At 42.3% G+C, this 25,971-nt stretch overlaps 1 protein-coding gene across 2 annotated transcripts in view; it reads left to right on the plus strand.

Moving 5' to 3' along the window:
• FAM120A (family with sequence similarity 120A) overlaps nt 1-25,971 on the plus strand; it is a 117,363-nt gene that overhangs the window by 74,878 nt on the left and 16,514 nt on the right. For both annotated transcript variants that reach the window (XM_010375119.2, XM_010375120.2), the window contains exons 8-11: nt 4,005-4,092; nt 6,178-6,405; nt 8,984-9,158; nt 19,660-19,909. In XM_010375119.2, the coding sequence (XP_010373421.1) occupies nt 4,005-4,092; nt 6,178-6,405; nt 8,984-9,158; nt 19,660-19,909 (741 nt within the window). The remainder of the gene's footprint in view (nt 1-4,004; nt 4,093-6,177; nt 6,406-8,983; nt 9,159-19,659; nt 19,910-25,971) is intronic.

Below are 25,971 nucleotides of genomic sequence, written 5' to 3' on the forward strand. Positions count from 1 at the left end.
CTTCGACAACTCCCTTATAATTTGCCTTTGCCAAACCCCAAAAACAAAAGCTTTGACACCTCAGTCGAAGTTTACATTTTTTATCTTTTGGGGGTATGTATCTCAGCTGTCGTTTCCTCAACTATAGCTGTGGGTTTTTCTTACTTACTTTATAGTTTTCCTTACTATAGCTGTGGGTTTTTCTTTCAGATCGTTATGCTCTTGTTCCAGACAGATATTTGCTTTATATTTATGTTTTGACTTTTTAACACATGGTACCATTTCTAATATCTTCTCATAAAAGTGATTCTGAATTTTATACGTTGGCAAAAATTAATCATCATCTATATCATTACATTGTGTGCTAACCATCCACTAATCTGTGTAGACATTTCGTATTGGTCTTAAGACAGATGTGTTGACACAGTTAGGTGTCTCTGAATCCTCACTTGCGGGGTCCAAGGGGACTGCTCCGTGGCCAGTTGGGGCTTCTTGGTCACACAGTCTTCTGATGACAGTGAGAAGCCCTGACAAGGCTGTGAAAGAAGTTTGAGCCATCATCTGACTGCCACATGGAAAAGTGCTTTCTGTGTTCCTGACATTTTAAGCTCACCCATTACGTGAAGGAACCTGAATGTGTGACGTTAGCTTAACTAGGGCATGAGAAGACTAGACCTATTAGGTGTCTGTCTCTGTGACTCTTGTAGCTTCCCTGGTCAGGGCACCCAGATATTGGTGCTTCTGTAGGGAGATAGCACTTGGCAGGGCCAGGCCCTGCGGGAGAACTCTGAGCATCTGTCCAACCAGGCCGAGGCTTTCTGTTGCCCAGGCCCTCTTTGTTACACTATCAGAGACCCTCCCGGCTGTCTGTTCTCAGCCCTGTTGAGTTGGGGAGCAGATAGAAATGAAAAATTTATACATGCCAGATAGTTCTGCTGTGAATTTGATCTTTTCTTTTCTAAATTTAATGATTTATTTTCTTCCATTTTGGTTTATTTGCCTTTGCTCTTTCCTGTTGACACAGAAGTCAGCTTTTACTTAATGTTCTCTTTCTTTTCTGCTCCATAAAGGGAAACTCTACACCCCTGACAGTCAGGAGCATGAGTGACACGTCATACGCTGGTATACTTGGTGTAAACCAAGTTTTATTTGGTGTTACTTGGTGTAAACCAAACATCATTTAGGAAATAATTCTTATTCACACCAGAACACCAGTACATTTCCATCCTAGTCTCACCAACCTGCTGAAAGATGGAGAAAAGAAATCATTCAGTGACTAGAACAGTTTACTGTCCTCCCAGGCTTTCCTACAGAAGCTCCGAATGTTCCTAGTGAAGTGAGACCTTGGCACACCTCTCTGACAGCCTGAGAATACCCCATCCTATAGTGCTGGGCTTCCCCAGCCACCGAGCTGACTTGCCAGAGTCACCCTTTCTGTTGTTTGAGTGCTGCATTCTCACATATGTATGAAACTGTAGCCATGGTTCGGCTCTGCCGTGGTAGCAGGTGCCAGTAGTTTGAAATAAGGGTCTGGGTTTGAATCCAGCTGCTTTATTTGTGACTGTGAGTAGATTCCTTCTCTCTGAGCCTGGATTTGATCATTTTATCATTAGAGATTTATAGTGTGCGGGTGGGGATGAGATTGTGAGAGCACCACAGGATTCCTGCACAGTGCCCGGGTCACTGACTCTACTTCCCTGTAGCTAGTACTTGTCTCAGCACGTCTCAGTGCAGTGTGAGACAGTGAAACATCTGGTTTACGTACATGGTTCCAGGTGTCAGTTTAAGGTATTATTAGTTGTGTGAAATGAAACATAAATATATATAGAAGTATTCTAAAATGTTATCCATCTGTTCTTCAAAGCAAGGCATTTGTCATATTCAAATTTTTTTTTTTTCCAATTGTAAAGTAATATATTTGTCCTATTGAAATATATTGGCCTTCTCAAAAACTGTTTCTTGTCAAGATGCTTTTCAGGCAAAATTAATTTTAGATTTTACAGTATGATTGTTAGAAGGTTATATGAGCATCCAGAGTATGACATTTATTTTTAGATTGATAATTTACATAGAACAACACTAAGGCTTGCAAGTGTAGGGGTCTCTGTGATCTCAGGTGGCACTGGCATGAACCTATTGGCTCTCAGTTTTAGTATAGAGGTGCGTCCCCTCCTTGGTTGGCACTTTCCTAACACTCGGCCTCCCCTGCCCCACCATCCTAGGTGCATGATCCTCTAGATCCTCTTACCCTGCAAGAGCCCCAGACACTCTAGGGACAGATACCCCGGGGATGGATGCTTGGGGGTCTGCATGGTTAATAAGCATTCCACATGAGTCTTTAAGCTTAACAACAGTTTGAGAACGCTTATTGTTCTTTACATCCAATGGAAGATGAGCAAGATTTGTGCCAGTGTTGCCATGTATTTCTAGGCCAGGATTTAGTAATTTATTGCCCCCTGCATCTCCCAGCTTACTGACTCATGCTTCCCTATCAGCACATGCTCATCCATCTCCTGATCCTTTCTCCATTGTCTGCTCGCATTGTGCCCTCAGTGACTGCTTTCTCATGGGACAGATCACCACACTCTGGGGATGCCTGCACTGGTTTTTGATGTATCTGAGCCGCTGCTGGTGTTTCCTCTAGTTTTAAGTTGCAGGCAGAGATTGTGCATGAGGTAGTGAACTTGAACAGAGCAGTGGTTTCTCCAAGCTCCATGAAGACCGGGAAACCTGAACAGGGTGGGTGAACTTTTCATGGCGTGTGTGCGGTATCCTTGGCTGGATGGGTCCATCGTGTGACAGTGGAATCTTTTTGCATTTTTTTTTTGTTTCCTTTTTTAAAAGACAGACCTAAAATGAAGTTGATTGGAAGACAGGAGAATTATCTGGTCTTAAAACCTCTCCATCTGTCATGTGAGTCAGTTACAAAGGCAGGCCAGTTGACCCATGCTGGCATGCCCTATGGCCAACACTGGTTTTCAGAAGGTAGTTTGGGCATAGAACCTTATAGTGGAAGGGTGAGTGCACGGAGCACCACAGCCATCCCTGCCTCAGGGTCACACCATGTGTACTGAGGCTCCAGTGTGGTGCTGCGTCCTGCTGGCCCTGCTCAAGCCCCTGCATATCCTCTGCTACCTGTACACAGTGCATTTCACATTTGCCTGAGGACTATGGTAAACCCATATACTACAAGTGAACAAAGACTTTAGGAAATAATGCTCATTCACACCACTCCTTCTGGTCTGTCCTGTTTCAGTTTTTTTAAATGCTCATTAAACCCATGAAATTGTTTTCCCAGACTGTTAATGGGTAACAGCACAGTTATCTCTTATTCTGGAATTTGAGTTGCTCTGTGATCTTCTCATCTCTTTTTCCTTACCCCTTTTTTTCTCCCTCCTTTGTTAAATAAAGCCATCCTCCAAATAAGTTCCCATGAACTCCCTGTTCTGTGAACCCACCAAGTTTGTGCCATCTCGCTTTGTCTAGAGCGTACCTTCCCTGCCTTTTAGATTTGCCAGTTCGAGTCACCTCTAGTTTTAGCTCTAATGCCCCCTCCACATGAATAGGGTGGAGTGCCCCGTGTGATGTATTATCGCCTTACATTTATTTATAAATTATGTGTAGTATTCGATCCAGATAACATTTAAGTCTTCTACTACCTCATAACTGCCAATTAAATGCCGATCTTTTGTCTCACTGTGACAATGGAAAGATCCTCCAAGGCAAGGCTTGCCTTTGTTTCCTCTGCATCCTCCATAGCGCTAAGCACACCACAGACCATCTCTAAACTGCCTGGTGACTCCTCTAAGTTAGGCGTTCAATAGTTTCTTTTCCATAGTATGTGGTTATCACCTACTCTTTTGAAGCAGGAAGAAATATTACTATAATAGAGTTATTTCTCGACGTTGTGTTTATTTTAAAAGTATTGTTATTATGAGCCTGCAGACTTAGCTCAGGCCCTTCTTGTCATTGTCAGCTGGTTTGTGAAAGTGATTGGACAGTAATCATGTTCATTTTATGTTTAGCCATATCAGCGGGAACAAGATTGGCTGGGAGAAGACGGGAAGCCACTCAGAGCCTCAGGCACGAGGAGACCCAGGAGACCAAACAAAGGTAGAAAGTCTATGCCTTTTAGTTTTTGAGTTCTGACTCATTTTGTATTAGCATACTGTATTAGTGATCAAATAGTGAAAGATAATATCTCTCTTTTAATCAGGTCATGTAAACCTTTACAAAGGGGATAAGCGGGAAAGGAAGAGTTCAGAGCTACGCCCAAGCCTGCTAGTCTCTCTGCTAGTCTCTCTGCGTGGCAGGCAGCTGATTTCCTCATTGTTTGCTCACTGCATCATCTTGGACAAGGTGCTTAGGACCTTCCTGAGCCCACATTTGTTGTAGGTTTTTGTGAAGATTCACTGAGAAAGCACCGGGGATGCTAAATTTAACTTCCCCTCCTTTTTTTCTTTTTCTTTTTTAAAAAAGTTTTTTCTTAAAAAAAAAATTTTTTTTTTTTGAGAGATGGAGTCTTGCTCTGTCACCCAGGCTGGAGTGCAGTGGTGCGATCTCAGCTCACTGAAACCTCTACCCCCTGGGTTCAAGCAATTCTCCTGGCTCAGACTCTCTGGTAGCTGAAATTATAGGCGTGCACTACCATGTCTGGCAAATTTTTGTATTTTTAGTAGAGACGGGGTGTTGCCATGTTGGCCAGGCTGGTCTTGAACTCCTGACCTCAAGTGATCTGCCCTCCTCAGCCTCCCAAAGTGCTGGGATTACAGACGTGAGCCACCACGCCTTGCCTCTCCGCTTTTCTTCTACTTCTGCCTGTTAATAGTGATACCTAAAAATACCTTTTTAATTTGCAAAGCCACGTCTGCCACATGTGATTACCAAGAAGGAGCAGGTTTCCTGCTTGAAGGTTTTGGTGGTTAATATGCAGGGTTGCCTGAATATCAGACGTTTGTCTGAAGAAGTCATACTATTAAATGATTGTTCTGCAAATAAGAAACAAAAATCCTTTGTGGATACATATTATTTTGAAAGCACCTTCCAAAGCATTTTGAGTTGTTTCATATCTGTATTCTTATGGGATGGAGAGTGTAGAAAAACTAGTGAATTATCTATGAGTTACTCTTCTTAAGACTAATTTTGGCACTTTGTGTTTTAAAGAATAAAATTAAGCACTTAATTACACACCATTATAAAGAGTATACTTTCGAAACAGAAAAATGTGTGTCTTTAGGGTGGCGTTAAATCAATCAATAAGCAATTCTTATTTTTAACATTTATTCTGATAAATTTTAGCATACAGATAATCATTGCTCTTGGGCAACTATTCAGATAATTGAGACTGTGCTGAAGTGTCTCCCTTCCTTTTTCCTTTCCTTAGTTCTACTGCCTCACCGCAATCCATCACTGTGGTAATAATTTGGGGTCCAGACTCTTTCCTGTTATGTTCATACACTCCACGTCTGGGGGCTTAGTAGTTACAGAATGGGTGTTTTCACCGAACAGTGTATCATGAACCTCTTTCTATGTCATTATCCGTAGATCTGAGACCTTGTTTTTAATGGGATTATGCTGTGGCTTAGCAGGTTTTTGGGGCTTTTGGTTTAATTTTTGCTTGTGTATAGTTAGGGCTTTATAATGACTACAGAGAATGCTTGAGTTTGGGTTTTTGTTTGTTCTTTAAGTACCAGCTGCGCGGCACAGAGTCAGCCCTGGATTAGAATTCCATTTCTATGTGTTGGGGTTGTGTAACTGTGTTCAGACTGCACAGCCTCTTGGAGTGTTAGTTTTCCTGTTTGTGTAGAGATCTTAGGCAAGGTCTCGAGAAAACAAACACAGGAATGGACCACATGGATGATGGACAAGTGAGAGCCAAACAAGATAGCGAGGCTTCTGCCTCCCAACACAGAGGGACTGCAGGGTGACACAGAACAGCGGGGAGCAACAGGCCCAGTGTCCTGTGGCACAGTAGATGTTGATGCTGTTTCAGTGTGCGAAGCTGTTCAAGGAGAGGGACTGGATCAGGGTGCTGTCTGTTTCTTCTGTCTTTAGGGTGGCACCAAATCTGGTCTGTCCAAGACAGGACTCATCTTTGTCCCCTCTGTGTCCGGCAGGTGAACAGGCACCTAACATACTTTGAATGAATGAGAACATGACATATATTCGTTTTCCTCCCTTCTGCTCTCTGCACTGTAGGCAGAAGGCTCGTCCACTGCCTCTTCAGGAAGCCAACTAGCCGAAGGCAAGGGAAGCCAGATGGGCACTGTCCAGCCAATCCCGTGCCTCCTGTCGATGCCCACCAGGAACCACATGGACATCACCACACCTCCCCTGCCCCCCGTTGCACCTGAGGTGCTGAGAGTGGCCGAGCACAGGCACAAGAAGGGGCTGATGTACCCCTACATCTTCCATGTCCTGACGAAGGTATTATCAAAGGGGCCCTGGAGTGGCTTCTGTTATTTGATGAGTGGCCATTCCTATGGGTGTTTCGTCCTTTTGTCCTCTTTTGAACCATTTTTCTGTCTTACTAATCTATTTGAAGCAAAGTTCACTTTCCCCTTTCTAAACATTGAATGAAAGATGAACATTTATAACTGTAAATACAGTTTAAAAGTAACTCGTGAAAAGTCTCACTTTTTTCCTTCAACTTAGTATAAAATATTTTTATACTTCTAATGAAATAATGCATCACATTATTTTATGACTTGTAATTTTTTTCTTTTTATTTCAATTTCAGAATTTTCTTACACCATATTTGTGCTGTAACGTCAGGTTTAATTCTGATGTCAGATACAATATCTGATTCCTTTATCATTTGTGCTTAGAAAATAATGTTTCCCCCTTTGAATGGCTCGTAGTACTTCATGTGTTTTGACTTGTTCATAACCTCATTGCGTGCAGTTTTAATAGTGCTAAGAGCAAAAAATGGAATACAGGATTTTGTAAACATGCGCATAGTCAGAAAATGCAACTGTCTTTTTATACAGTGTCGTAATTTCACTTTATTAGTGTCTTATTGAATGTATGCTTAAATATATACATATAGTGTGGCATCAATTATTTTTTAATCTTGGTGTCTCAAATGTATCTATGTGTATTTAAATTTCCTCGGTGATGTGTAGTCTTTACGTTGGCACTTTTAATCTTAGCCCCACAATTTAACAAGTTACCTGAGTTACTAGATTGATCCTGCAGAATTGGTTTATTACTATCATGTATTATTAACATGTTTTCCTCAGTACCTATACGACCATATATAACCAGACTTTTCTGTCTGTTCTCTACAACCCATCTGTGGTTTGTAAAATAGAGTCAATAAATGCAATAATGAACTCCTGTTCTCTAATACTCCTGAGGTGGACTTCAACTGTTAACCGACTAATCCAAATACTGCTTACTTTTGTTAATTAAAGGACATGGAAAACATGTAGCCAGTACTATTTGCTCAGATCCTTTATTTTTTAGTTGTAATGCCTCCAAATCTCATCTATTATTTGATATGGGTATGCATTTATAGTATCACTTTTCAGATTATGGTTGTAAGGTGAACATTTTATTTTTCAGGTTCAACATAAATTATAAAGGGTAAGTGAAAAGTAATTGTTGTGGGGAGAGCATTTTGCTAAGTTTAAGGAACCAAAGTTTTGGGAAGACATCTTTCAAAACAACGTGTTAAGAAACAACACTCATTCCTCGTGGGGCTGTTTGAAATGTAAGGTCCCCAGGAGCCACCTGATATGTCCACACTCCTGGATCTGATGCCTGGATAGTTGGTTAGATCTATATGAGGGTTGCAAGTTGTACCAACATACTTTCTTATTTCTTATGAATTTCAAGGACAAATACTGATAAAATGACATGGTCGAGATAATTGTCTTTTCAGATTTTAAAATGCTACTTAAGTTTTTTCAGTTTATCCTATAATCTAAATGGCTCTGGTATTTAATTGCCCAGGCTAAGACATTTACAGTGAGATGCATCTTTATGGTAATGAAGAGAATTCGCAAAGCATCATATTATTAAGAGAAATATTCCCTAGATGAGAGTGTTAGAACACATGTAGCTACTGGATTAATGAATATGAAAGTACGGAGGGTAAGGGGAAAGACCAGTTTTGAAATTAAACTTATGTGAAAGAAACAGCAAATGTTTCAAAATTATTATTTAAAGCGTATATATCAATGAACTTCACAGACATTGAGGTCATAAGTGCATTTTTATGCTCTGAGTAGAATTAAATAAAATTTATTGCACGATATCTTGAGATGTATTTTGATGCTGTAAGATCCCTGAAACTGATGAATTTTGGCAACAATCTCAGCTGCCAAAGGCCACAGTCAGTCATTTGTCTCTTGGCAGCACATTCTTGAGTCAGATGCGGTTCTTGCCGTATTGGACCTGGGACATGAAAAAGATGGAGTGCTTTTGTTTTCTGCCCTAGTGGCTAGGCATGTCCTTACCCGCAATGAGACACATTTCTTGAATACCTGCCACACTATGGCAGAAGCCTAATACATGAGGTGGTAATTTGCCATGGAAGAACTTGGCAAAGAAAATTTGACCATTGTATTTTCAGGATACTCAGTTCTTTAGTTTGCATGTAGGTCATTGAAAATTTTCAATTATATTGCATATGACCATCCCCACTCTCTAAATAAAAGTTGCAAGTTCTCAGTCTTTTCTATTCTGTTTGTTGTCTGATGTTATCTGTCTGGATTGTTTCAAAGACTTTGGAACATCTACATGGTTTTCTTTTGTTCTTCGTTTTGGATTAAACATAAAATAATGCAGATTTTATTTTGATTCTTTGAGCTTATGCTTTGGCCACAGCCTGCCAAATGAACTCTTCCTAAACGTCTTTATTTAGGCAAGTTGTTAAGCAGTTGATTTGGAATGGAATTGCAGTGTCATTAACTGGAGATAATACAGTGTATTTCTGTGAGTGTATTGTAAATTCAATGTGAAAAATGTGCAATGTTATTCTGCTTTCTTCCATGCAAAGGGTGAAATCAAAATTGCTGTTTCTATTGAAGATGAAGCCAACAAGGACCTGCCTCCAGCCGCTCTGCTCTATAGGCCAGTTCGTCAGTATGTTTACGGAGTCCTGTTTAGTTTGGCAGAAAGCAGAAAGAAAACTGAGAGACTTGCTTTTAGAAAGAACAGACTTCCACCAGAATGTATGTACTGTAACAATCCATTGTTTGTTTTCCTCGGTACCTCGTAATCTCTTGTGCATTTTCTAAAGCCTTAGAAGAATCATGACTGAGTTGACCCCGAGTGCCTCTGTGTAAAGGAGGTGGGCCGTCATCGGGGCAGTAGGCCAGGGTAAAGGCTCTTAGAAAAGGAGGAGAAGCCACAGACTTTCTTCCTCAGTAACATTCCAATAATGATGTTTATTCAGTAAAATAATAAAACAGGTTTACACTTTAAAGTGAATGTTGATCTGAAAGCAGACCTGAATTGCCGCCACTCTCTGTAATTACCACGTCTTGGTAATCAGGACGAGTGTGTTTCTGTGCTCTGGTTTTCATGAAACAAAGATCTGCTCTCTCCAGAAGGCCAGGGTCCTGGAGAAAACTTCCAGCAGGTCTCTGATTGGCCATGTTTGTGCTGTTGGAGTGCCACCACGCATGGCTCTGCAGCTGTAGCGAAGGTCGTGGGACTCACGGATCGTCGCAGGATTGTGATGATTTGTCTCGGAATCCTCTGAGACATGTGCACTTCCAGCTGATCAACTCTGGGAGTGGGGGGTGCAGGTGGAAACACTGAAAAGGATTGAAAAGGTGGTCAAAGATGAGGTCAAAGCATTTTTCTTTTATCTTCTAGTGGGCTTGTGTAATACTTGGAGAAAATGATGCCTTTTTGTTCTAGGTAATTTTATTTCCTAATGTAAGGAATGTAAAAGTAACTGTATATTTAGTTGGAAATATAGAAAAGAATCCTCAAACATACAGTCTAAGAATATTATGAATTGTGGAAATTGTAAATTATTAGATCTTTCTTTGAGCCATGGATAATTAGTTACAGATTATTCGTTTGTGTGGTGGGTCAATGCAGGCCTCCTGAGATGATGAAGCTCCTTGTCAGCACTGACTGTGTGCAGTGCTGAGCTTTGGAACTTTAACCTGAGTTCATTAGATTTAAAATTTTTCTGTTTGCAATTACTATGACAAACTTTCAATCCGTAAGGCGTTAAAGTGAAGCACTTCTCACTATCCTTCCTTGGTGATAGTTGTCCTGAGAGTGGTTGCTGAGCTGCTAGTGTGACTGTCACTGGCAGGAGGTGATCAGGACTTCTGTGTCTTCGATGGCTGGAGATACCATGTGGAACAATGAACATTGTAAATGACATTCTTCTCAAAGGTTCAGGACATTCTTCAGTGTACCTGTTTTCATTCTTTTCTCACATTGTGTGATCCATTTGCTCACAAAAGAATGGCATTTCTTTCTTTGCACATGGCTGGTCACTTCTCCTGGCCTGTCACTACTCTTCACTTCTCCTGCAGCCTGATCAGGCCCTCAGACCCCCTTTTTTCACTTGTTCCTCTCTCCCGGGCTTAGCATGCCTGCGCTGCAGGCTCTGTCTAGTCCCAAATCCTGTGACATCCTGGGTGCTGCAGCTCCTTTGTCCACAGCTTCAGAGCACTGCACTGGCTTCGTGGTAGAAGGTATTATTTTTTATTTGCTTGTGTGTTCTAAAAACAGTGTTACCTTTACGCAGCAAACTCCTTTAGGCATTTCCAGTGATCACCTCGGGCTGAATGGGAACGGGCTTCGTGGCTTCTGTGCTGTCCCGTGGAGTCAGATGTGACTGTCCCCTACCCCTCCAGTGTTGGGCCATTCGGCATCATTGGTGTGCTGCAGTACCAAACATACCCAGGAAGTGGAGTCTTGACCTGGTGCCTGCTGCATGTCTGCAGCACGCACGTCCGATGGTGCTTCTCATGCTAGCTCCCCCTCAGCTGTCTTGGTCTAGGTTGAGAGGTTTCCGGCTGGGTCTGGGAGAGGCTGTCCTGTTAATGCACCTGAGAAAGCTCTCAGAAGGGCCAGAATGTACAGAGCATGTGGATGGTGGGGGACAGGAGGAGAGGTGGGGATTATGGAAGCCAGGGCAGGCCACAGCTTTCATGGTGTCATACTGCCCTGACCTTCTCTGGGCAGACCAACTCCAGCTGGAATCAGAAGTCACAGGAATGCCATCAAAGGAAGAAAAGACAAGAAGGGTTGGGGAAGTCTGAAATGACTCAAGCGAATGGGGGTGCCATTGATGTCGGTGGAGGAGGAAAGAGACACAGGAGAACACAAAACAAGATGGTGGCAGCAGGTGGCACTGGATCTTCTCTTGAGATGTGGCTGAGATGGCCAAAGGAAGGCCGTATCTTCAAAGTGAGAACTTTCAGGAACTCCCTTCTCTCCTCTCCTCTTCTCCTCTCCTCCTTCTTTTTAAGGATGGGAGACTGAATAGTTTTTGGTTATTGTTATGTTCTTTTTTTGACCAATGGGGAGGATTTAGTGGGGAAGAGGTGAGTTTATCAAAAAGAATAGGAAAAAATTAGTCCTGATAAAGAGTTTGTATTAGTAGACTTAGGTGGGAAGGAGGAGCAGAGGCAGGAGTTCATACTTTGGGGCCACCTTTGTTGGTGAAGGCAGGAAGGATTGGGGATAAGGATGCATCAGATTTGGTTTGGGAAAGGGAGTCAACTAGCACTGAGGAAAGGGACAGAGGCCCAGCCAACCGCGCTTGTGAATTGATCATGGAGCCTGGGTATTTTCTCCACTGTGGAGGCTGAACTTTGCCAATGGTAGTTTAGTACTTCTTTGATGGTAAATGAGATTTTAAAAGTGATTTCATGAACATTTATGTCTTTTGCTATTGTGTGTATTACTCTTAGAGCAGTGTGCAGCAGGCAGTGAAAGAATGAATAATTGGTTTAGGTACACACAGCTTGTTGGAGATGAAGACCTGGTTTGGTGCATCAGAAAATTAAACTCTGTTGTGTGAGAGCGTGCATAAGTGCTGAGATGCTTTGAAAGGTCAGTGGTAAACAAACTGCAGTCTTTTCTGCCCAAGTGATTTATGAACTTTGATTTTGACTTTTCTGTAGAGATGGGAAGCCATTGAAGGTTTGTTACAAATGACGTTTCCATTTAGAAAGATGAGTTGGATAGCGATGTATGGACTGAACCAAAACAGAAATGAAGCCTTTCAGTGTCAAAGATAGAGCAGGTGCAGATGACCTTTGCCTAGACAGTTAAGACACTAGAATGTAAGTGTTTAGAAAGATGCATTATTAATGTGCTATGACAAATACAAATTTATTTCTGAATGGAAAAGATGTATAGATTTGACCTGAGTTTAGAAGTTGAGAGACCTTACTCAGTACCGTAATTTCAGTGGTTGAGATTTTTATAAGCAGCTTTGGAATCTAGGTCTTTATAGGGAGCTGATAAAATTGAACTTATTTCATGCATAGTTACATTCATGAGGGGGAAACAAGCCTATAAAAAAGGTTTTTATGTCAGTGATATATCCATGATTATCACCCTAATTGGAACACCAGCTCTCCAGAAGGGATATTTTTGTTTTGAGAATATCTTGTGATTGTTAAGCCTCAATGCTCTCAACTTGCTCAAAACCAACCTTGTTTGAGAATTGAATAATGTGCACAGTGTGATCTATGTTCATGAACATTGCATGCATTAAAATGCCTTCCATATAACCTGTTCATTAGATTTTAGCTGATTAAATACTGACCCTGCTCGGACCATTGATTTAAACTTCATTACTTGAAATATCTATTAATTGATAACACATATTTGTACTAAGGAGAGTGCTACAGCTTCTTGACAATCTAAATAGGATAGGAGAATGTCTGATTATGCCACAATGAAGCTGACATTGAAAAGTTTCTCAGGAGTTCTTGATTGACAAGATGGAACAATGATTGTATTTAGATCTTGTTGAAATTTGCTGTCTAATCTATGGCCACTCTTGGACCACATGTAGGTTGAATGAAATTATTGTCATACTGGAAGATCCATAAGCCAAAGAAAGAGTCCTGGGAGGCCCTGTCCCTGTGAAGGATTGTTCTCCCCCAACCCTGCTTCCTTGGCTTTCCGAAGTGATCTGGCAACCCAGCCCTCTGCATATGGACTCCAGAGAGAGCCTGCTGCTCCAGCAGCTGGTGTGGCCATTTCTGAATGGAAAATCTGTGATCTAAAATAGCTTCAGAACCTTATCTGCACAGCTGTATGTTCCTGTTAATGGTCACTGTAACAATAAAGAATATCCCAAGATGATCTTATTATCGGAGAGAACTATTCAAAAGGCAAGCATGTTGAAGTCTTAAGGGTTGCTTAAAAATATTTAACTCTCAGCAGATTTAAGTCATGTATATTCATTTGGAAACCTAGTCAGTGATTAAGGCATATGGTCAAGTATTCATGATTTATAGCTAGCTTTCCTGTGATTTACCAAACTTTCATTTTTAAAGTCACTATATGGCGAAAGTAGGATATGAGACCCTCAAAAATTTCTAGCCCTTCTGCTCCTGAACTAGGTGATAGCGAAAAAAAAAAGAAAAAGAAAATTCCAGCCTTTTGAAAGTCATGTTGTATTATGTGCTGGCAATTTATTTTCCACACCTTTCTTTCCATCCTTAAGTTCTATAATTTCACTTTTAGGAAATTCAGAAGAATATTTGCTTATCATGGCAGTATGTGCCTTGGAATTCTAAGCCCTCTCAGTAGTGTACGTAGAAGAGAGCCATTAACACCCAGGGGCATGCAGATTCCTCCAGACGTGATCCACGGTGATAGTGGCACCTGCTGGTAGGGAAGGTGGAACCCAGAGGTCTTTTCTGTTGATGCTGGAATGAAGGCTGGGCCTGGAGATGTGTCCTGGGTCTGACGCAGGAACTCCTGGCTTTGAAGCCTTCACCTTACAGAAATGCAGATACTGTGGCGAGCTTCTTCTACTCGTTCCTGTGGTGGAGGCGTTCATGTGCCTCGGTGGCTTTTCCTCCTTCAGAGTGCCTCTTGTCGCTCCCAGTCACTGGGTTCTTTCTCTCCAAGGGTCAGTGGGAGAGGCTGCAGTGGTTTGAGGGCAAATGAGACGGAATAAAAGGCCTACATTTAAAAAGATTGTAGAGTGATAAGTATCCCCAGCTATAACTGAAGAGCACAAAGTTCAGAAAGTAAAGCTTAGTGATTTACACATTTTTAAAATTAACATAATCTTAATAAAATTGGCTTTTGTTTCTTGCCTCCCATTTCCTACAAAAGTCTTCCCTAGTACCTCAAAATTAAGTAAGTAAGAGAAACAGGCTTATAACAAGTAGACAGATAAAAATTATACACACATGAAATAAATATGTGGAATGAGGGAGCAAGTTTATAGATGAGTACTATTTTTATGAAAGATTTTCCTATATTTATTCCTGTATTTTTAAACCACCAAGAAAAGCCGAAAGGAGCATTTTTTCCTGGTCTAGTTTGCTTTAAAAATGTTTTTATTTGTGCCAATAATTGGAATTGCTAATAAAAAGTAAACTAAGTCTGCTCACTGTGGATTATATTATGAAATAGAATACTTTAATCAATATTACTGTACTGATTTAATATTGTGAAAATTGGTATTGTAAACATTTTTCCCACGGTTTCTATGAAGGCTGCTAATAAGTCTGTCTGAATTTCTTTATTCTACAAAGCTTTCTAGAAGCATTAAGGTTTTTTTCACAGAACTTTGAGTAGACCTAGCACAGCAGACGATTGCTTAGGAAGGCAAATGATATGACAGGCCAATTTGTGATATTACTCTTTTGGATTAATACTTGTTTCATAAGTCCTCGTACTCTTTTTAACCAGTGTTACTTGCCAATCCTTGAGCTTTTGAGTTTCTAATATATTATGAATAACATACGTGGAATGAGGAATATGAACAGCATTTATCTACATGTCTGTAATACCATGTGCTGCTACATGCCCTGTGCCTTACTAAGCATTTATATTTTTGTGGACAGTGGGCTGCTCCATCCTCAAATATCAAAGGTTTAAGAAAATATCCACAGCCTTTTACCTTTGAGAATTACAGAGGGTGCTTACAGACGTATCAGCCTGAGGAAGAGAACCCAACGTGCTACCTACACGCTGGGGCTGCTTAGAAATTAGGGGGCAGTTTTTCTATTAGAAGGAAAAAAAACAGTCCTCATTGTATCCACTTTTCTGTTTTTGTCCTAATATAAATGAGTTGGAGGTTTTTGTTGTTGTTTATGACCATAACAACCTCAGGAAAGCTCGTCAAGTATAATAGTGGCTGCTCCCTAAATACACACAACCAGGGTCTAGTCGGCCACCATCTTGGAAGCCATTCATCTGCCTGCATCTCTGCCTAACCTATGAACACGTGTGCATGCATGCTGCAGTTCTCTCTCCTATGTTCTTAGTGGGCATTGCTAATTAATGGTCGTGCTCTGGCACTGACCTTAGAGACATACTTTATAATATGATCTTACAGGGGGCCACTCTAGCAAGTTGGGATTGGCTTACAAAATGAACCTGGGCTGGGATAGATCCCAAAGTCAGCATTATAACAGATTTCCAAGGTGGCTTAGTTGTCATGTTAAGTGTGCTCCTAAAAGAAGATGATTAACATCTGATGGAAAATACTGAGTTTTTTACTGACAACTTAAGTACGATAGTATTTTATGGCCCCAAATTATATTTTGAAGGGGTGCTTTCTGTAAGGAAAATGCATTATAAATTTAGCCTCCAGTAACATGTCTGTCCTAGAGTTGTTTTTGCCAGTGTAAAAATATGGTTTAGTTTAAGGTAAGGAAGACAGTTTAATATTCAGTCTTTCAGAAGTAGGCTACTTCCTGAAGTAGTGAATTTTTCTGACAGTGAAAAGATGAGATTAATATTTGTTGATGGTGATACGTGAGCTGACCTCCAGGAATCTTACTGTTTTAATAAGATGCAGTAGGAACATGTTTCTCTTCAAAACTACCAGTACAGAGTTCATTTTACACTACCATGCTCTAAGGCCCAGACGGTACCCACCCAGGATGTGCTGGAGCCTAGTGCCACGGGCAAGCCCACATACCCCCAGGTTTCTGTAAAAACTCAGATTACTTGCTGTGCTGGGTACTTTGTATTTGCTTATTTCCTGTGGGTTGAGTAATACCGTGAGGGCTAAGAAGTCCTTCCTCCTGGGTAACAGTGACTCTTCGGAAGAAAGCAGCAGCCCAGAGAGAGAGGAGCAGCAGACGTTCTCCTCTCTAGTGGCTACCCTCCAGCTGCCCCTTTGCAGGGGACTTGTAAAACAGAGCCAGGCATTTTTCTTTCCTCAACTTCTTCCACTCTTGAGGCTGCTGTTTCAACCCGAAAATTGGATGTCCCTTGGAATTCTTCATAAACACTAATTTGTAATTAATTTAATGTAAGTAATGTATAAAATGTGAATTGATCTCATTATCTCTACATAATGAGGGGTGCTAGGTGCTTTTCATGTTTAATCATCTGGACTGTGTTGCAAAGTTAGGTGTTACCTCTTATCTTAGTCCCTGGATCTAGGCCCAGGTCTGAGAACCCAAGGAGACCGTCCCTCTCAAGCACATGCCTGTGCAGATCTCCTGCTTCCCCCTGTCCCAGCCCTACCTGGCACATAGTAGTTGTTCCGTAAATACTTATTAACTGATTGGCCTAAGGTTCCACCTCTGTTCTCCGGTGGAATACTCAAAAGTTCTCTTAACTATTAGAGATGAGCACCTTTGCTTCTGGAGCAAGCCTTTGTGTCAGTCACATCTGTTTTCTTTGATAAAGACATGTATTTCCTGAATTGGACTTGCTCTTCTTGTCATGACTGTTGCACATGGGCAACAACATGCTTAGTGCTGTGAAAGAGAACACTAACCCCCCTCTGTCCCTACTGTGTCTACAGGCTTACCCAGGACAGTTCTGAGCCCTTCTAGGACTCAGAGCAGCCTTTGGCTGGAGTATTGCCATGAGTTCATCAACAAGAGTCCAGTTTCGGCTCTCAGGAGCGTGTTCACCTGTTTCCTTCTGGGCTGTGCCGAGTCTTGAGACACAGCACCAGGCCAGGTTCATTCAGGTACACAGGAGGCCCTCTGAGCTCTAATGGGGAGAGTTGTCAGAGCCTGCAGCTGGAGCGCATATTTCTGAGGATACCATGCATTAGGACTAGTGCCTGTGACCTCCTCTTCACTTTGTGACCTAGGGCCTCACAGGATGAACTCTGCAGAGGCCTAAAGGTTTTGAAATTGCGAAGGAAAATCTACCAATAATTTTTTTTTCTAGAATGAAAACAAAACATGAATGATTGTTAAAATGATTAAAGAGAGGCAAGAACAGAGCCGATGAAAGGGAAAGAAAAAAATGACAAAGTTAAAGGCCAATTTAGTAAGACTGCTTCTCTTGAAAACCCCTAGGGGACTCCTGACATGCACCACATAAACCCATGCTCTGTGTGTGGGGTATGTTTCAGTGTGTGTATTGTGGTATGTGTGTGGTGTGGTGGGGGTGTGTATGAGGTGGGGTTTGTTGGTGGTATGTTGTGTGAAGTATGTGTGCATGGTATGAAATGTGTGATGTGTGTGTCCCATGTGTTCGCGAGGTGTGCTTATGTAATCTGATAGCAACATAGCATATTGGCGAACAGCTCATTCTGGAAGCTCCCCTTGCCTGTTGTTCTCTTGGGGTGAAGCAACCTTGGTGTTGGGTCACAGGAGGGAAGGCAGGTCGGCTTACAGGAAGGCCTGTGCATGGTAGTGGTGGTTGTGGAGATGATCCTGTATGTTCTGACACTACTTCTGGAAAAGCTTCTGGAAGCTGAGCTGTGCTGGAGATCACAGGATCAGGGTGGGGGCGGTACTTTAGATTGTGCGTCCAACGACAGGGTATGCTTCCTGATGGAGACTTATTGGTTTTATATCTGCACCTAAAAGTATTGAATAAAAACAAATAAGCATGTATTTATATATACATGTATGTCTGTTTTGACTTGATGGACTTTAAGCATTTGGAGTGTTTGAAATATTTCTTTAACATCTAAACACTAAGATATTCAAATGTAAATGAAAGATATTTGCCTAATGAGAGCAGTAACATTTTTGTAAAAGGAAAATTTTCAGTGACTGCCTTAACTTGTACCCCAGCTCTGCCCGGCAGGCTTCACATAAGGGGACACTATCTGGAGTTGGCTCCGGAAGGGCTTGTCACAGAGCCCTTGCCATGAGGTCTTGACTCAACGTGTTCCTATAGGTAACACTGTTACCTGACTTGTCAGGTATTGAAATGTGTTTAAGCATTTTTTTTCTGTTGCTGAGAAACTGTGTATCCAAGTTTCTAACTCCTGGCGTTTTTCATGACATTTTAAGAGATTATTGTATTGCCTGACTATATTTAGACTCAGTGGAACTGGAGATTAGCCAGTAATACATTTAACTCTGTCCTGCTTTTGGACTCTTCAGAATGCCTTAGGTATTACTTTAGAGAAGACAAGCCCAGATAGATTAATGTAATTTGGATAGAATTAATATGTTGAAGATCAAATTAGAGTTTATGATAGCCTCCTGGTCTCCGAACAGCCACTGGCCTTGGAGTGGGCCGTGCACTGGAGTGTGTTAGCCAGGGACGGTGCCTTTGCTCATGTGTAGCAGCACTGGGCAAGGGACCACACCAGGCCCTGCTTTGGTTCTGGTGTTTATTCAACTAGAGTGAACCACTTGTTACTTATAAAATGCACACCCAGATTTTCAGATTTCCCTATTGGGTTGTTACCTCAGTGCAGTTGATGAGATTTTAACATTCTACTGTGCAGTATGGATTGTTTTTGTCTTATTTCCTTGTCATTGTTTTTTCCTTAATTTATGGGGAAATCAAGTGGGAAAATGTGCATGTTTATGTATTTGTAAGAATTAATTGACTAATAGTAAAACATCTGTGGATAAAAGGTATTGTTTCTGTATTATATCAACTTAGAACTTCTTGTCTTTTTTGAGGCAAAATGTTGGATAACTTTACACTCTGTCTGAAGTCTTGCTGAATAGAATTACTGTGTGCTGGCATCATCTGGGACTTCAAAACTTGGAATATTTACATCTACTTATGTTTTACTGGCCAGTCTTAAAAATAGAGTTTAACAGTTACATTTGTTGAAGTGGGAGGTTTAGTAAAGTGGCTACTGCATGCAAATTATTTCTCAAATCTAATTTTTGAGGGTATTTATCCATGTAGAAAGGGATTAGCTGTCCAAATTGGATTTTGTGTGTTAAAATAATTAGATAACCACATACTTCTGTGAATTACACTAATTGTTAAAACTAAAACTATTTGTAGATATAAAATATTAAAATGGATTTTGTCTAACATCTTGATTTATACATACTAATTATATGAGAAAATCAAGTCATGATTTGATTGGATGAAACTTATTTGTGGCCTAACTGAAAATCTGAATGAGCCATTAATTGCACAGAGTAGAGGGGCAAACAGAATGCCCACAAGGACTTGATGATTGGTGGTTTGCTAAGGAGAGAATGCATTGTTACCTGAGAGGCCAATCTTCAGACCAGTTACTAGGGCTGCTTGTGTTTGCGAAGACTGAAAGTAGGTGAATGATGCATGAATGTGTCTTTTCTGGCTTTTTTTTTTCTGTAGTCTCACCAGTGATCATTAAAGAATGGGCAGCTTACAAAGGGAAGTCTCCCCAAACCCCGGAACTGGTTGAAGCTCTTGCCTTCAGGGAGTGGACCTGCCCCAACCTGAAGAGGCTGTGGTTGGGCAAGGCGGTGGAGGACAAGAACCGCAGGATGAGGGCCTTCCTGGCCTGCATGAGGTCGGACACCCCAGCCATGCTCAACCCTGCCAACGTGCCCACTCACCTCATGGTGCTCTGCTGCGTCTTACGGTGGGTGCCATGCATGGGAACTGGGACCTGGGTCCCAGCCAGGTGTAGGGGCTGTGACCATGGTGTCAGATGAGTTCGAGAAAGGATGTAAAGTTTATTCCTGATCAATCATGTTGTCTCTTGAAATTTATCCTCGTCCTGTATTTATATATGTGATAGAAGTGTAGGTTATGTAAATGCAAAATATATTTTAATTTATATGATACAATATGTTTATAGGTATATTTTGTAAGCATGTATGGTATGTAAATATTATATAATGATGTTAAATATAGTTTATTATTTAAATATTGAAGATTTTGAAGGCTATAAGAGGGGGATTCTTGTTATATATTATTTGGAGTTCTTCTATAGGGAAAATGTGCCACTTCTTCTTCCTTCATTTATTTAATCATTTACAGTCACACATTGCTTAATGATGGGGGTACATTTTGAGAAATGTATCATTAGGTGATTTTGTCATTGTGTAAAACATCATAGAGTATATTTACACAAACATGATGGTCAGTATTTGTGTATCTGAATGTGAAAAAGGTACAGTCAAAATATGGTATTATAATCTTACACCATTATATATGTGGTCTGTTGTTGACCAACACGTTAGTGTGGCACATGCCGTATTTATATCAGTATGGGCTCCTTTCCTCTTTTTATAGGGTCATAATCAATTCACTTGGGGTTATATCAGCTCTGCCTTATCCTTACTCACATTGTCCCGACTCTGGCCTTGGGAGGTCTCTTAGGTGGGCCCGTGTGACACACACCATCCTCTTGTTTTGGGAGAGCTTCCTTGCTTTTTTGCCCTATGAGATGCTTCAGGCATGCTTTGTGTTTCCCTGCTCCAACGTCAGCCATCTATCCAAAGAGCAGCCCTGGTTCCTTGTCATGAAAAAGGTGTCTGGAAACCAAGGTGTGGGCGCTGGTGTGGTCCTGCTGCTGGGATGTCTTTGTGTCTGTGCCCTCACAGCCCACAGCTCAGGTGTATGGGTAGATACTGTTGATGTTTTGAAGTTCAATTGAGTTGGGATGCATACTGGATGTTCTTTAAGTTTTGGAGTTGATTGGTTTGGTTTGGTTTTAAAAGAACCCCAAACATAGAGAAAAGTTGCAAGTACAACACAGAAACTTTTTTTAACTTAAATACTTTACTGATTTTCTAACAATTGATGGCATTTTACTTCATAACCACCATAGAACCATTAAAATCAATCCACAGTGATGCTGTGGTCCATTCCACCCTTCAGAGCTGTTAGACTTGTTGTCCCAACAGTGTCCTTTATGACAAGGAACCTGTTCCTGTTCCAGATTGTCTCTGCTTTCAGGAGTGATGCCCTGCCTGGGGATGCACACCTCCTTCTGTCCCGTTAGGCAGGACACTGGCTCTGAGGGTTTGGCGCAGGGTGACTGTGGCTTCTCCGTGTGGAGCTGCTCTCACCTTTTGTAACCATCTTGTGTGGAAGAGCTTGGAGGCCCTGTAAAGGTTTCACTCCTCAAACAGCCAGCACATTTTTATCAGCACGGACTCAGAGCCTCCTGTTTCTCTAGGGGTCTTCAGCTCACTGCACCATCCTCTGTTTTGATGTTCCCTTTGTCACCTTGCAAACTGGCCTTCATCATCTTCTCTGAGCACCTCCTTTCTTCTCCACAGATGTTCTGCTTGCCCCTGTGTCTCCCTGCCTCAGCTCTGGGATCCCCATTTCTCCAAGCAGCCCCAGTTCCTCCAAGTAGGGGATGGCATTTAGAAGCCAGGCTCTCAGAGTCGGAGGTTCCGTGCTGCGGGAACTTTGCAGCCCTGGCCCTCCCAGTGCAGCATGGGAGGATCCACCCTAACATTGCTGCTGCGTATTCCTATATCTCATTGAAAACAGTGGATTCACCCCGGTCCCCCCAAGCTGGCACAGTCCAGTGTCCCTCCCCGTGTTCCTAGGGTACGGTCTAGCATCCTGCTGCATTCGTAGCTTCTGACTCTGGCAGTGAGAGGCTTGGCTGCGAAGCCCCATGGCCCCTTACTTGGTCAGGATCCCTGTGTGGCGCAGTCCCCATTGCCCCTGCTTCTTTTGGGACCCGTCTCACCCTCTGGGCTGGCACTGCTTTTGAAGGCACTGACCATCCCTCCCACTGGGTCCCAACTACCTGACTTTAGGAAGGGAGGGACAGAGCTTATTCATGTTTTTATTTCCTGGTGGTTCTTAAATTGGTAACAAATGTTAAGGCCAATAACTTACTTAGGAAGACTCAATTAAATGGAGATTGACTTAGATCACAGTGTGTCAGCTGAACGTGATTTCCATTGAAGACTGACTGATGGGAAAGACTCCTTTTTTACTTTTTTTTTTTTGAGACGGAGTTTTTTGCTCTTGTCTCCCAGGCTGGAGTGCAATGGGGTGATCACGGCTCACTGCAACCTCCGCCTCCTGGGTTCAAGTGATTCTCCTGCCTCAGCCTCCCAAGTAGCTGGGATTACAGGCATGCACCACCACGCTTGGCTAATTTTTTGTATTTTTAGTAGAGACGGAGTTTCACCGTGTTGGTCGGGCTGGTCTTGAACTCCTGACCTCAGGTGATCCGCCCACCTCGGCCTCCCAAAGTCCTGGAATTACAGACATGAACCACTGTGCCCAGCTGATTCCTTCTTTATTTTTGTTTTTAGAGGCTTCTGGTTTTCTCTGATGGCAAATTCAATTAAGGGCATGTTTCTATCAATAACAGTATTATATTCATAGACAGTTTAAGACTTTGGATTCTGTGAGATCAAATTAGCAATAATGAATTTGATTTTTTTTTGTATTTTTCTCTTCCAAGTTTAGTGTGATACATGGCCTTTAATCTAGCAGAGCACCTGACTGGCCACCATATACTTGACCTAAGGTACATACTGGGACCCTGAGTGAGGACACACTCTGGGGCCCCGCGGCTACGGCTGCTATTGCACTGCAGGGGGCTAGGGTCACATCGTTTCAGCTTTGTGTTGAAGTTCATGCCCAGACTCTTGATGCCGTCCCATCTGCTCTATTTACTCTGCCCCTCCTGTGGCTGGTGCCTCGTGGCCTGCTGTGTGTGAGCACTGAGCTGCACGGACAGGGAAGAGGCCATGCATGCAGCTGGTCCTCATGGCATTGCCTCCCAGCCCACTCTTCTGTTTGCTCCTCTCGATGCCTGGGGCCTGGCAGCGAAGTGCTGGCCCTTTCTCAGCAGTGATCCCGGAAACACCTGAGCCGTCTCCTCAGCATTGTTGAGATGGCCGTTAGCAAGACAGAAATGAATGGGCACGACCATGCTCCAGTAGCCTTCTCTTTACAAACACAGGTAGCCAGCTCATGGCTATATTTTTTTATTCCTTTGTAGACTATTGTCAATTTCTTTTGGACACAGGTTTCTTCATGATTAGAGTCAGGGGATGCATTTGGGGTGGAACCCCACAGAAGGGGTATGGTGGTCTTCTCATTGCTCCCTAAGGCAGTTTAGTTTTTGCTTTTACTAGTGACGTTAACATCGATCACTTGGTTAAGGTAGAGTTCGGGCATACATATATTTTAAATGTTATACTAGGGCAGCAATTGGGATGGACAGTGGAAGAACATCAGTCAAATCTCTAGAATTCCTGATAGCAGAGACGGGGGATGGAGTCTGAGCAGAGGTTGCTGCTGTGTGAGGGTGCAGGCTGAGGGCACAGAGCAGAGCAGGTCTTTGTTGGGGTTGCAGCATGGATAAAATAGACAAGGCTCCTGTCCAAAAGCAGCAGCTTATGTTCTTGTAGGAGCAATATGGCAGACACAAAGATGCAGACTGGGTTAGGTTTTAGAAAAACTTGACTTAAATCAGTAAATACAGTAACAGGGATGGAGGCCATAAGGCTCCAGAGCAATGCTGACGCCGTCAGTGTGTGCTCTGGAGGTGCCACCCGGGTGGCTGGTGGTCAGCCTGGGTGATGCGGCAGGCGGCCTGTGCTGGCTGAGGCCTGCTTCTTTCCTTTCGGAGCTCTGGGTTCACCCCGGCTTCCATGCTTGTAAAGGGCAGCGAGAGGAGATAGGGTCAAGGTCATTCAGCCTTAGGAGAGCTCCAGAACAATTTATGCTGCCCCCACCCTTCTGTGGTAAGGAAACGAAGGCTGCGGGAGTTTGCAGAACTCCCTGAGGCCCTGTAGCTGGCTATATTAGCCCATTAAATAAATTTTTCATAATCTGCTTGATTGCACGGAAAAGAACATGGAGAGAAAAAATTTCCAGAAATACCATAGGTAGATTTAGTAGTGTAAAAGGGATCTGAAAACATTCTAAATGCACAGGTAGGAACAGCACAAATAGAGAAGCTGACCGAGAGTTAAGTTCTCAGCCGCTCTTACCTTGACTCTTAACCAGGATCTCTGTGTTTTGGTATTTTATGTATGTATGTTATGTATGTATGTATGTATGTATGTATGTATGTATGTATGTATCTAGTAATTCATACTCTGTATCCAGCAAGGTATTCAGAGGACCTACGATGAAAAGGGTCTAAACACTAACTCTGTTATCTAATGCCAGATGGAGGAAATAGCAGATAGTCTGACCAACAAAATTGTTTGCTGTCCTGGCAAAGTTGAGTTCTGAGAGTCTTAGCTGCCAGGAAAACCAGGAAAGATCCTGAAAGAACCAGTGTGTCTGCAAGACAGTCTTTTTCTGATTCAAAAAAAAAAAAATTTCCTTATTTTTGAGACGTAGTCTCTATTGCCCAGGCTGGAGTACAGTGATGCCATCTCGGCTCATTGCAAGCTCCACCTCCCGGGTTCACGCCATTCCCTGCCTCAGCCTCCTGAGTAGCTGGGACTACAGGCGCCCGCCACCTCACCCGGCTAATTTTTTTGTTTTTGTATTTTTAGTAGAGACGGGGTTTCACCACGTTGGCCAGGATGATCTGGATCTCCTGACCTCGTGATCCGCCCGCCTCGGCCTCCCAAAGTGCTGGGATTACAAAATTGTAAAAGGAACCAATAGCCAGGGGCTGAGGTAGGGAAGACTGGGGAGTTGTTGTCTAAGGGGAACAGTTTCAGTTTGGGAAGATGAAAGGAGTTCTGTGGATAGATGATGGTCATGGTTGCACAGCAATGTGAATGTGCTTAATGCCACTGAACTGTACACTTAAAAATGGCTTAAATGGTAAATTTTATGTGTATTTTACCTCAATTTAAAACATAAAAAGAAATGAAAATAAAAGGAACATAAAACATAGATACTTAAGGCAAAAAACATCGTATATAATTTTTTTGAGACAAAAATGGGAGGAGGGGACCTTCTTCATATTTGCTGTTTCTTGCATCCAGCCCTGATTAAAACTCAGTAAGACCAGGCCGGGTGCAGTGGCTCACGCCTGTAATCCCAGCACTTTGGGAGGCCGAGGCGGGTGGATCACCCGAGGTCAGGAGTTTGAGACCAGCCTGGCCAACATAGTGAAACCCTGTCTCTACTAAAAATACAAAAATTAGCCAGGTGGGGTGGCGGGCACCTGTAGTCCCAGCTACTTGGGAGGCTGAGGCAGGAGAATCACTTGAACCCAGAAGGCGAGGTTGCAGTGAGCTGAGATCATGCCACTGCACTCCAGCCTGGACCACAGAGCAAGACTCCATCTCAAACAAAACAAAACAATAAAAAAAACCTCAGTAAGACCATTGTATTTAAGATTTGTAGCAGTCAATCAATTGCAAAGGATGTGATTTTTGTCATTGCAAATATTGATGGTTTAATTAAATGAAACTTTCACGTCACTCTTTTATGTATCTCATCAAATATAAATACTATAGAAATGTAACATTCACTGTTTGTTCACCTTGAAATTGCATTTACATCCTACTTTTGCCACATTAATTTGACCATGATGTATATAAGCTCTCTGTGCCTCAGTTTCCCCTTCTCTAAATTGGGATAATTATTATTCCTGTCTCAGAATTTCTGTAACAGTAGATGAGTTAAAGTGTGTGAGGTGCTTAGACCAATGCCTTGGCACCTAGTGAGCACATAAACTTTCCGCTTTGGGCTCCAACTGAAAATATATCTCAATGAGCTATCCAGAACCTCCCCTACTTAGTT

This window comes from Rhinopithecus roxellana, chromosome 16, assembly GCF_007565055.1.
Source record: "Rhinopithecus roxellana isolate Shanxi Qingling chromosome 16, ASM756505v1, whole genome shotgun sequence".
NCBI lineage: Eukaryota > Metazoa > Chordata > Mammalia > Primates > Cercopithecidae > Rhinopithecus > Rhinopithecus roxellana.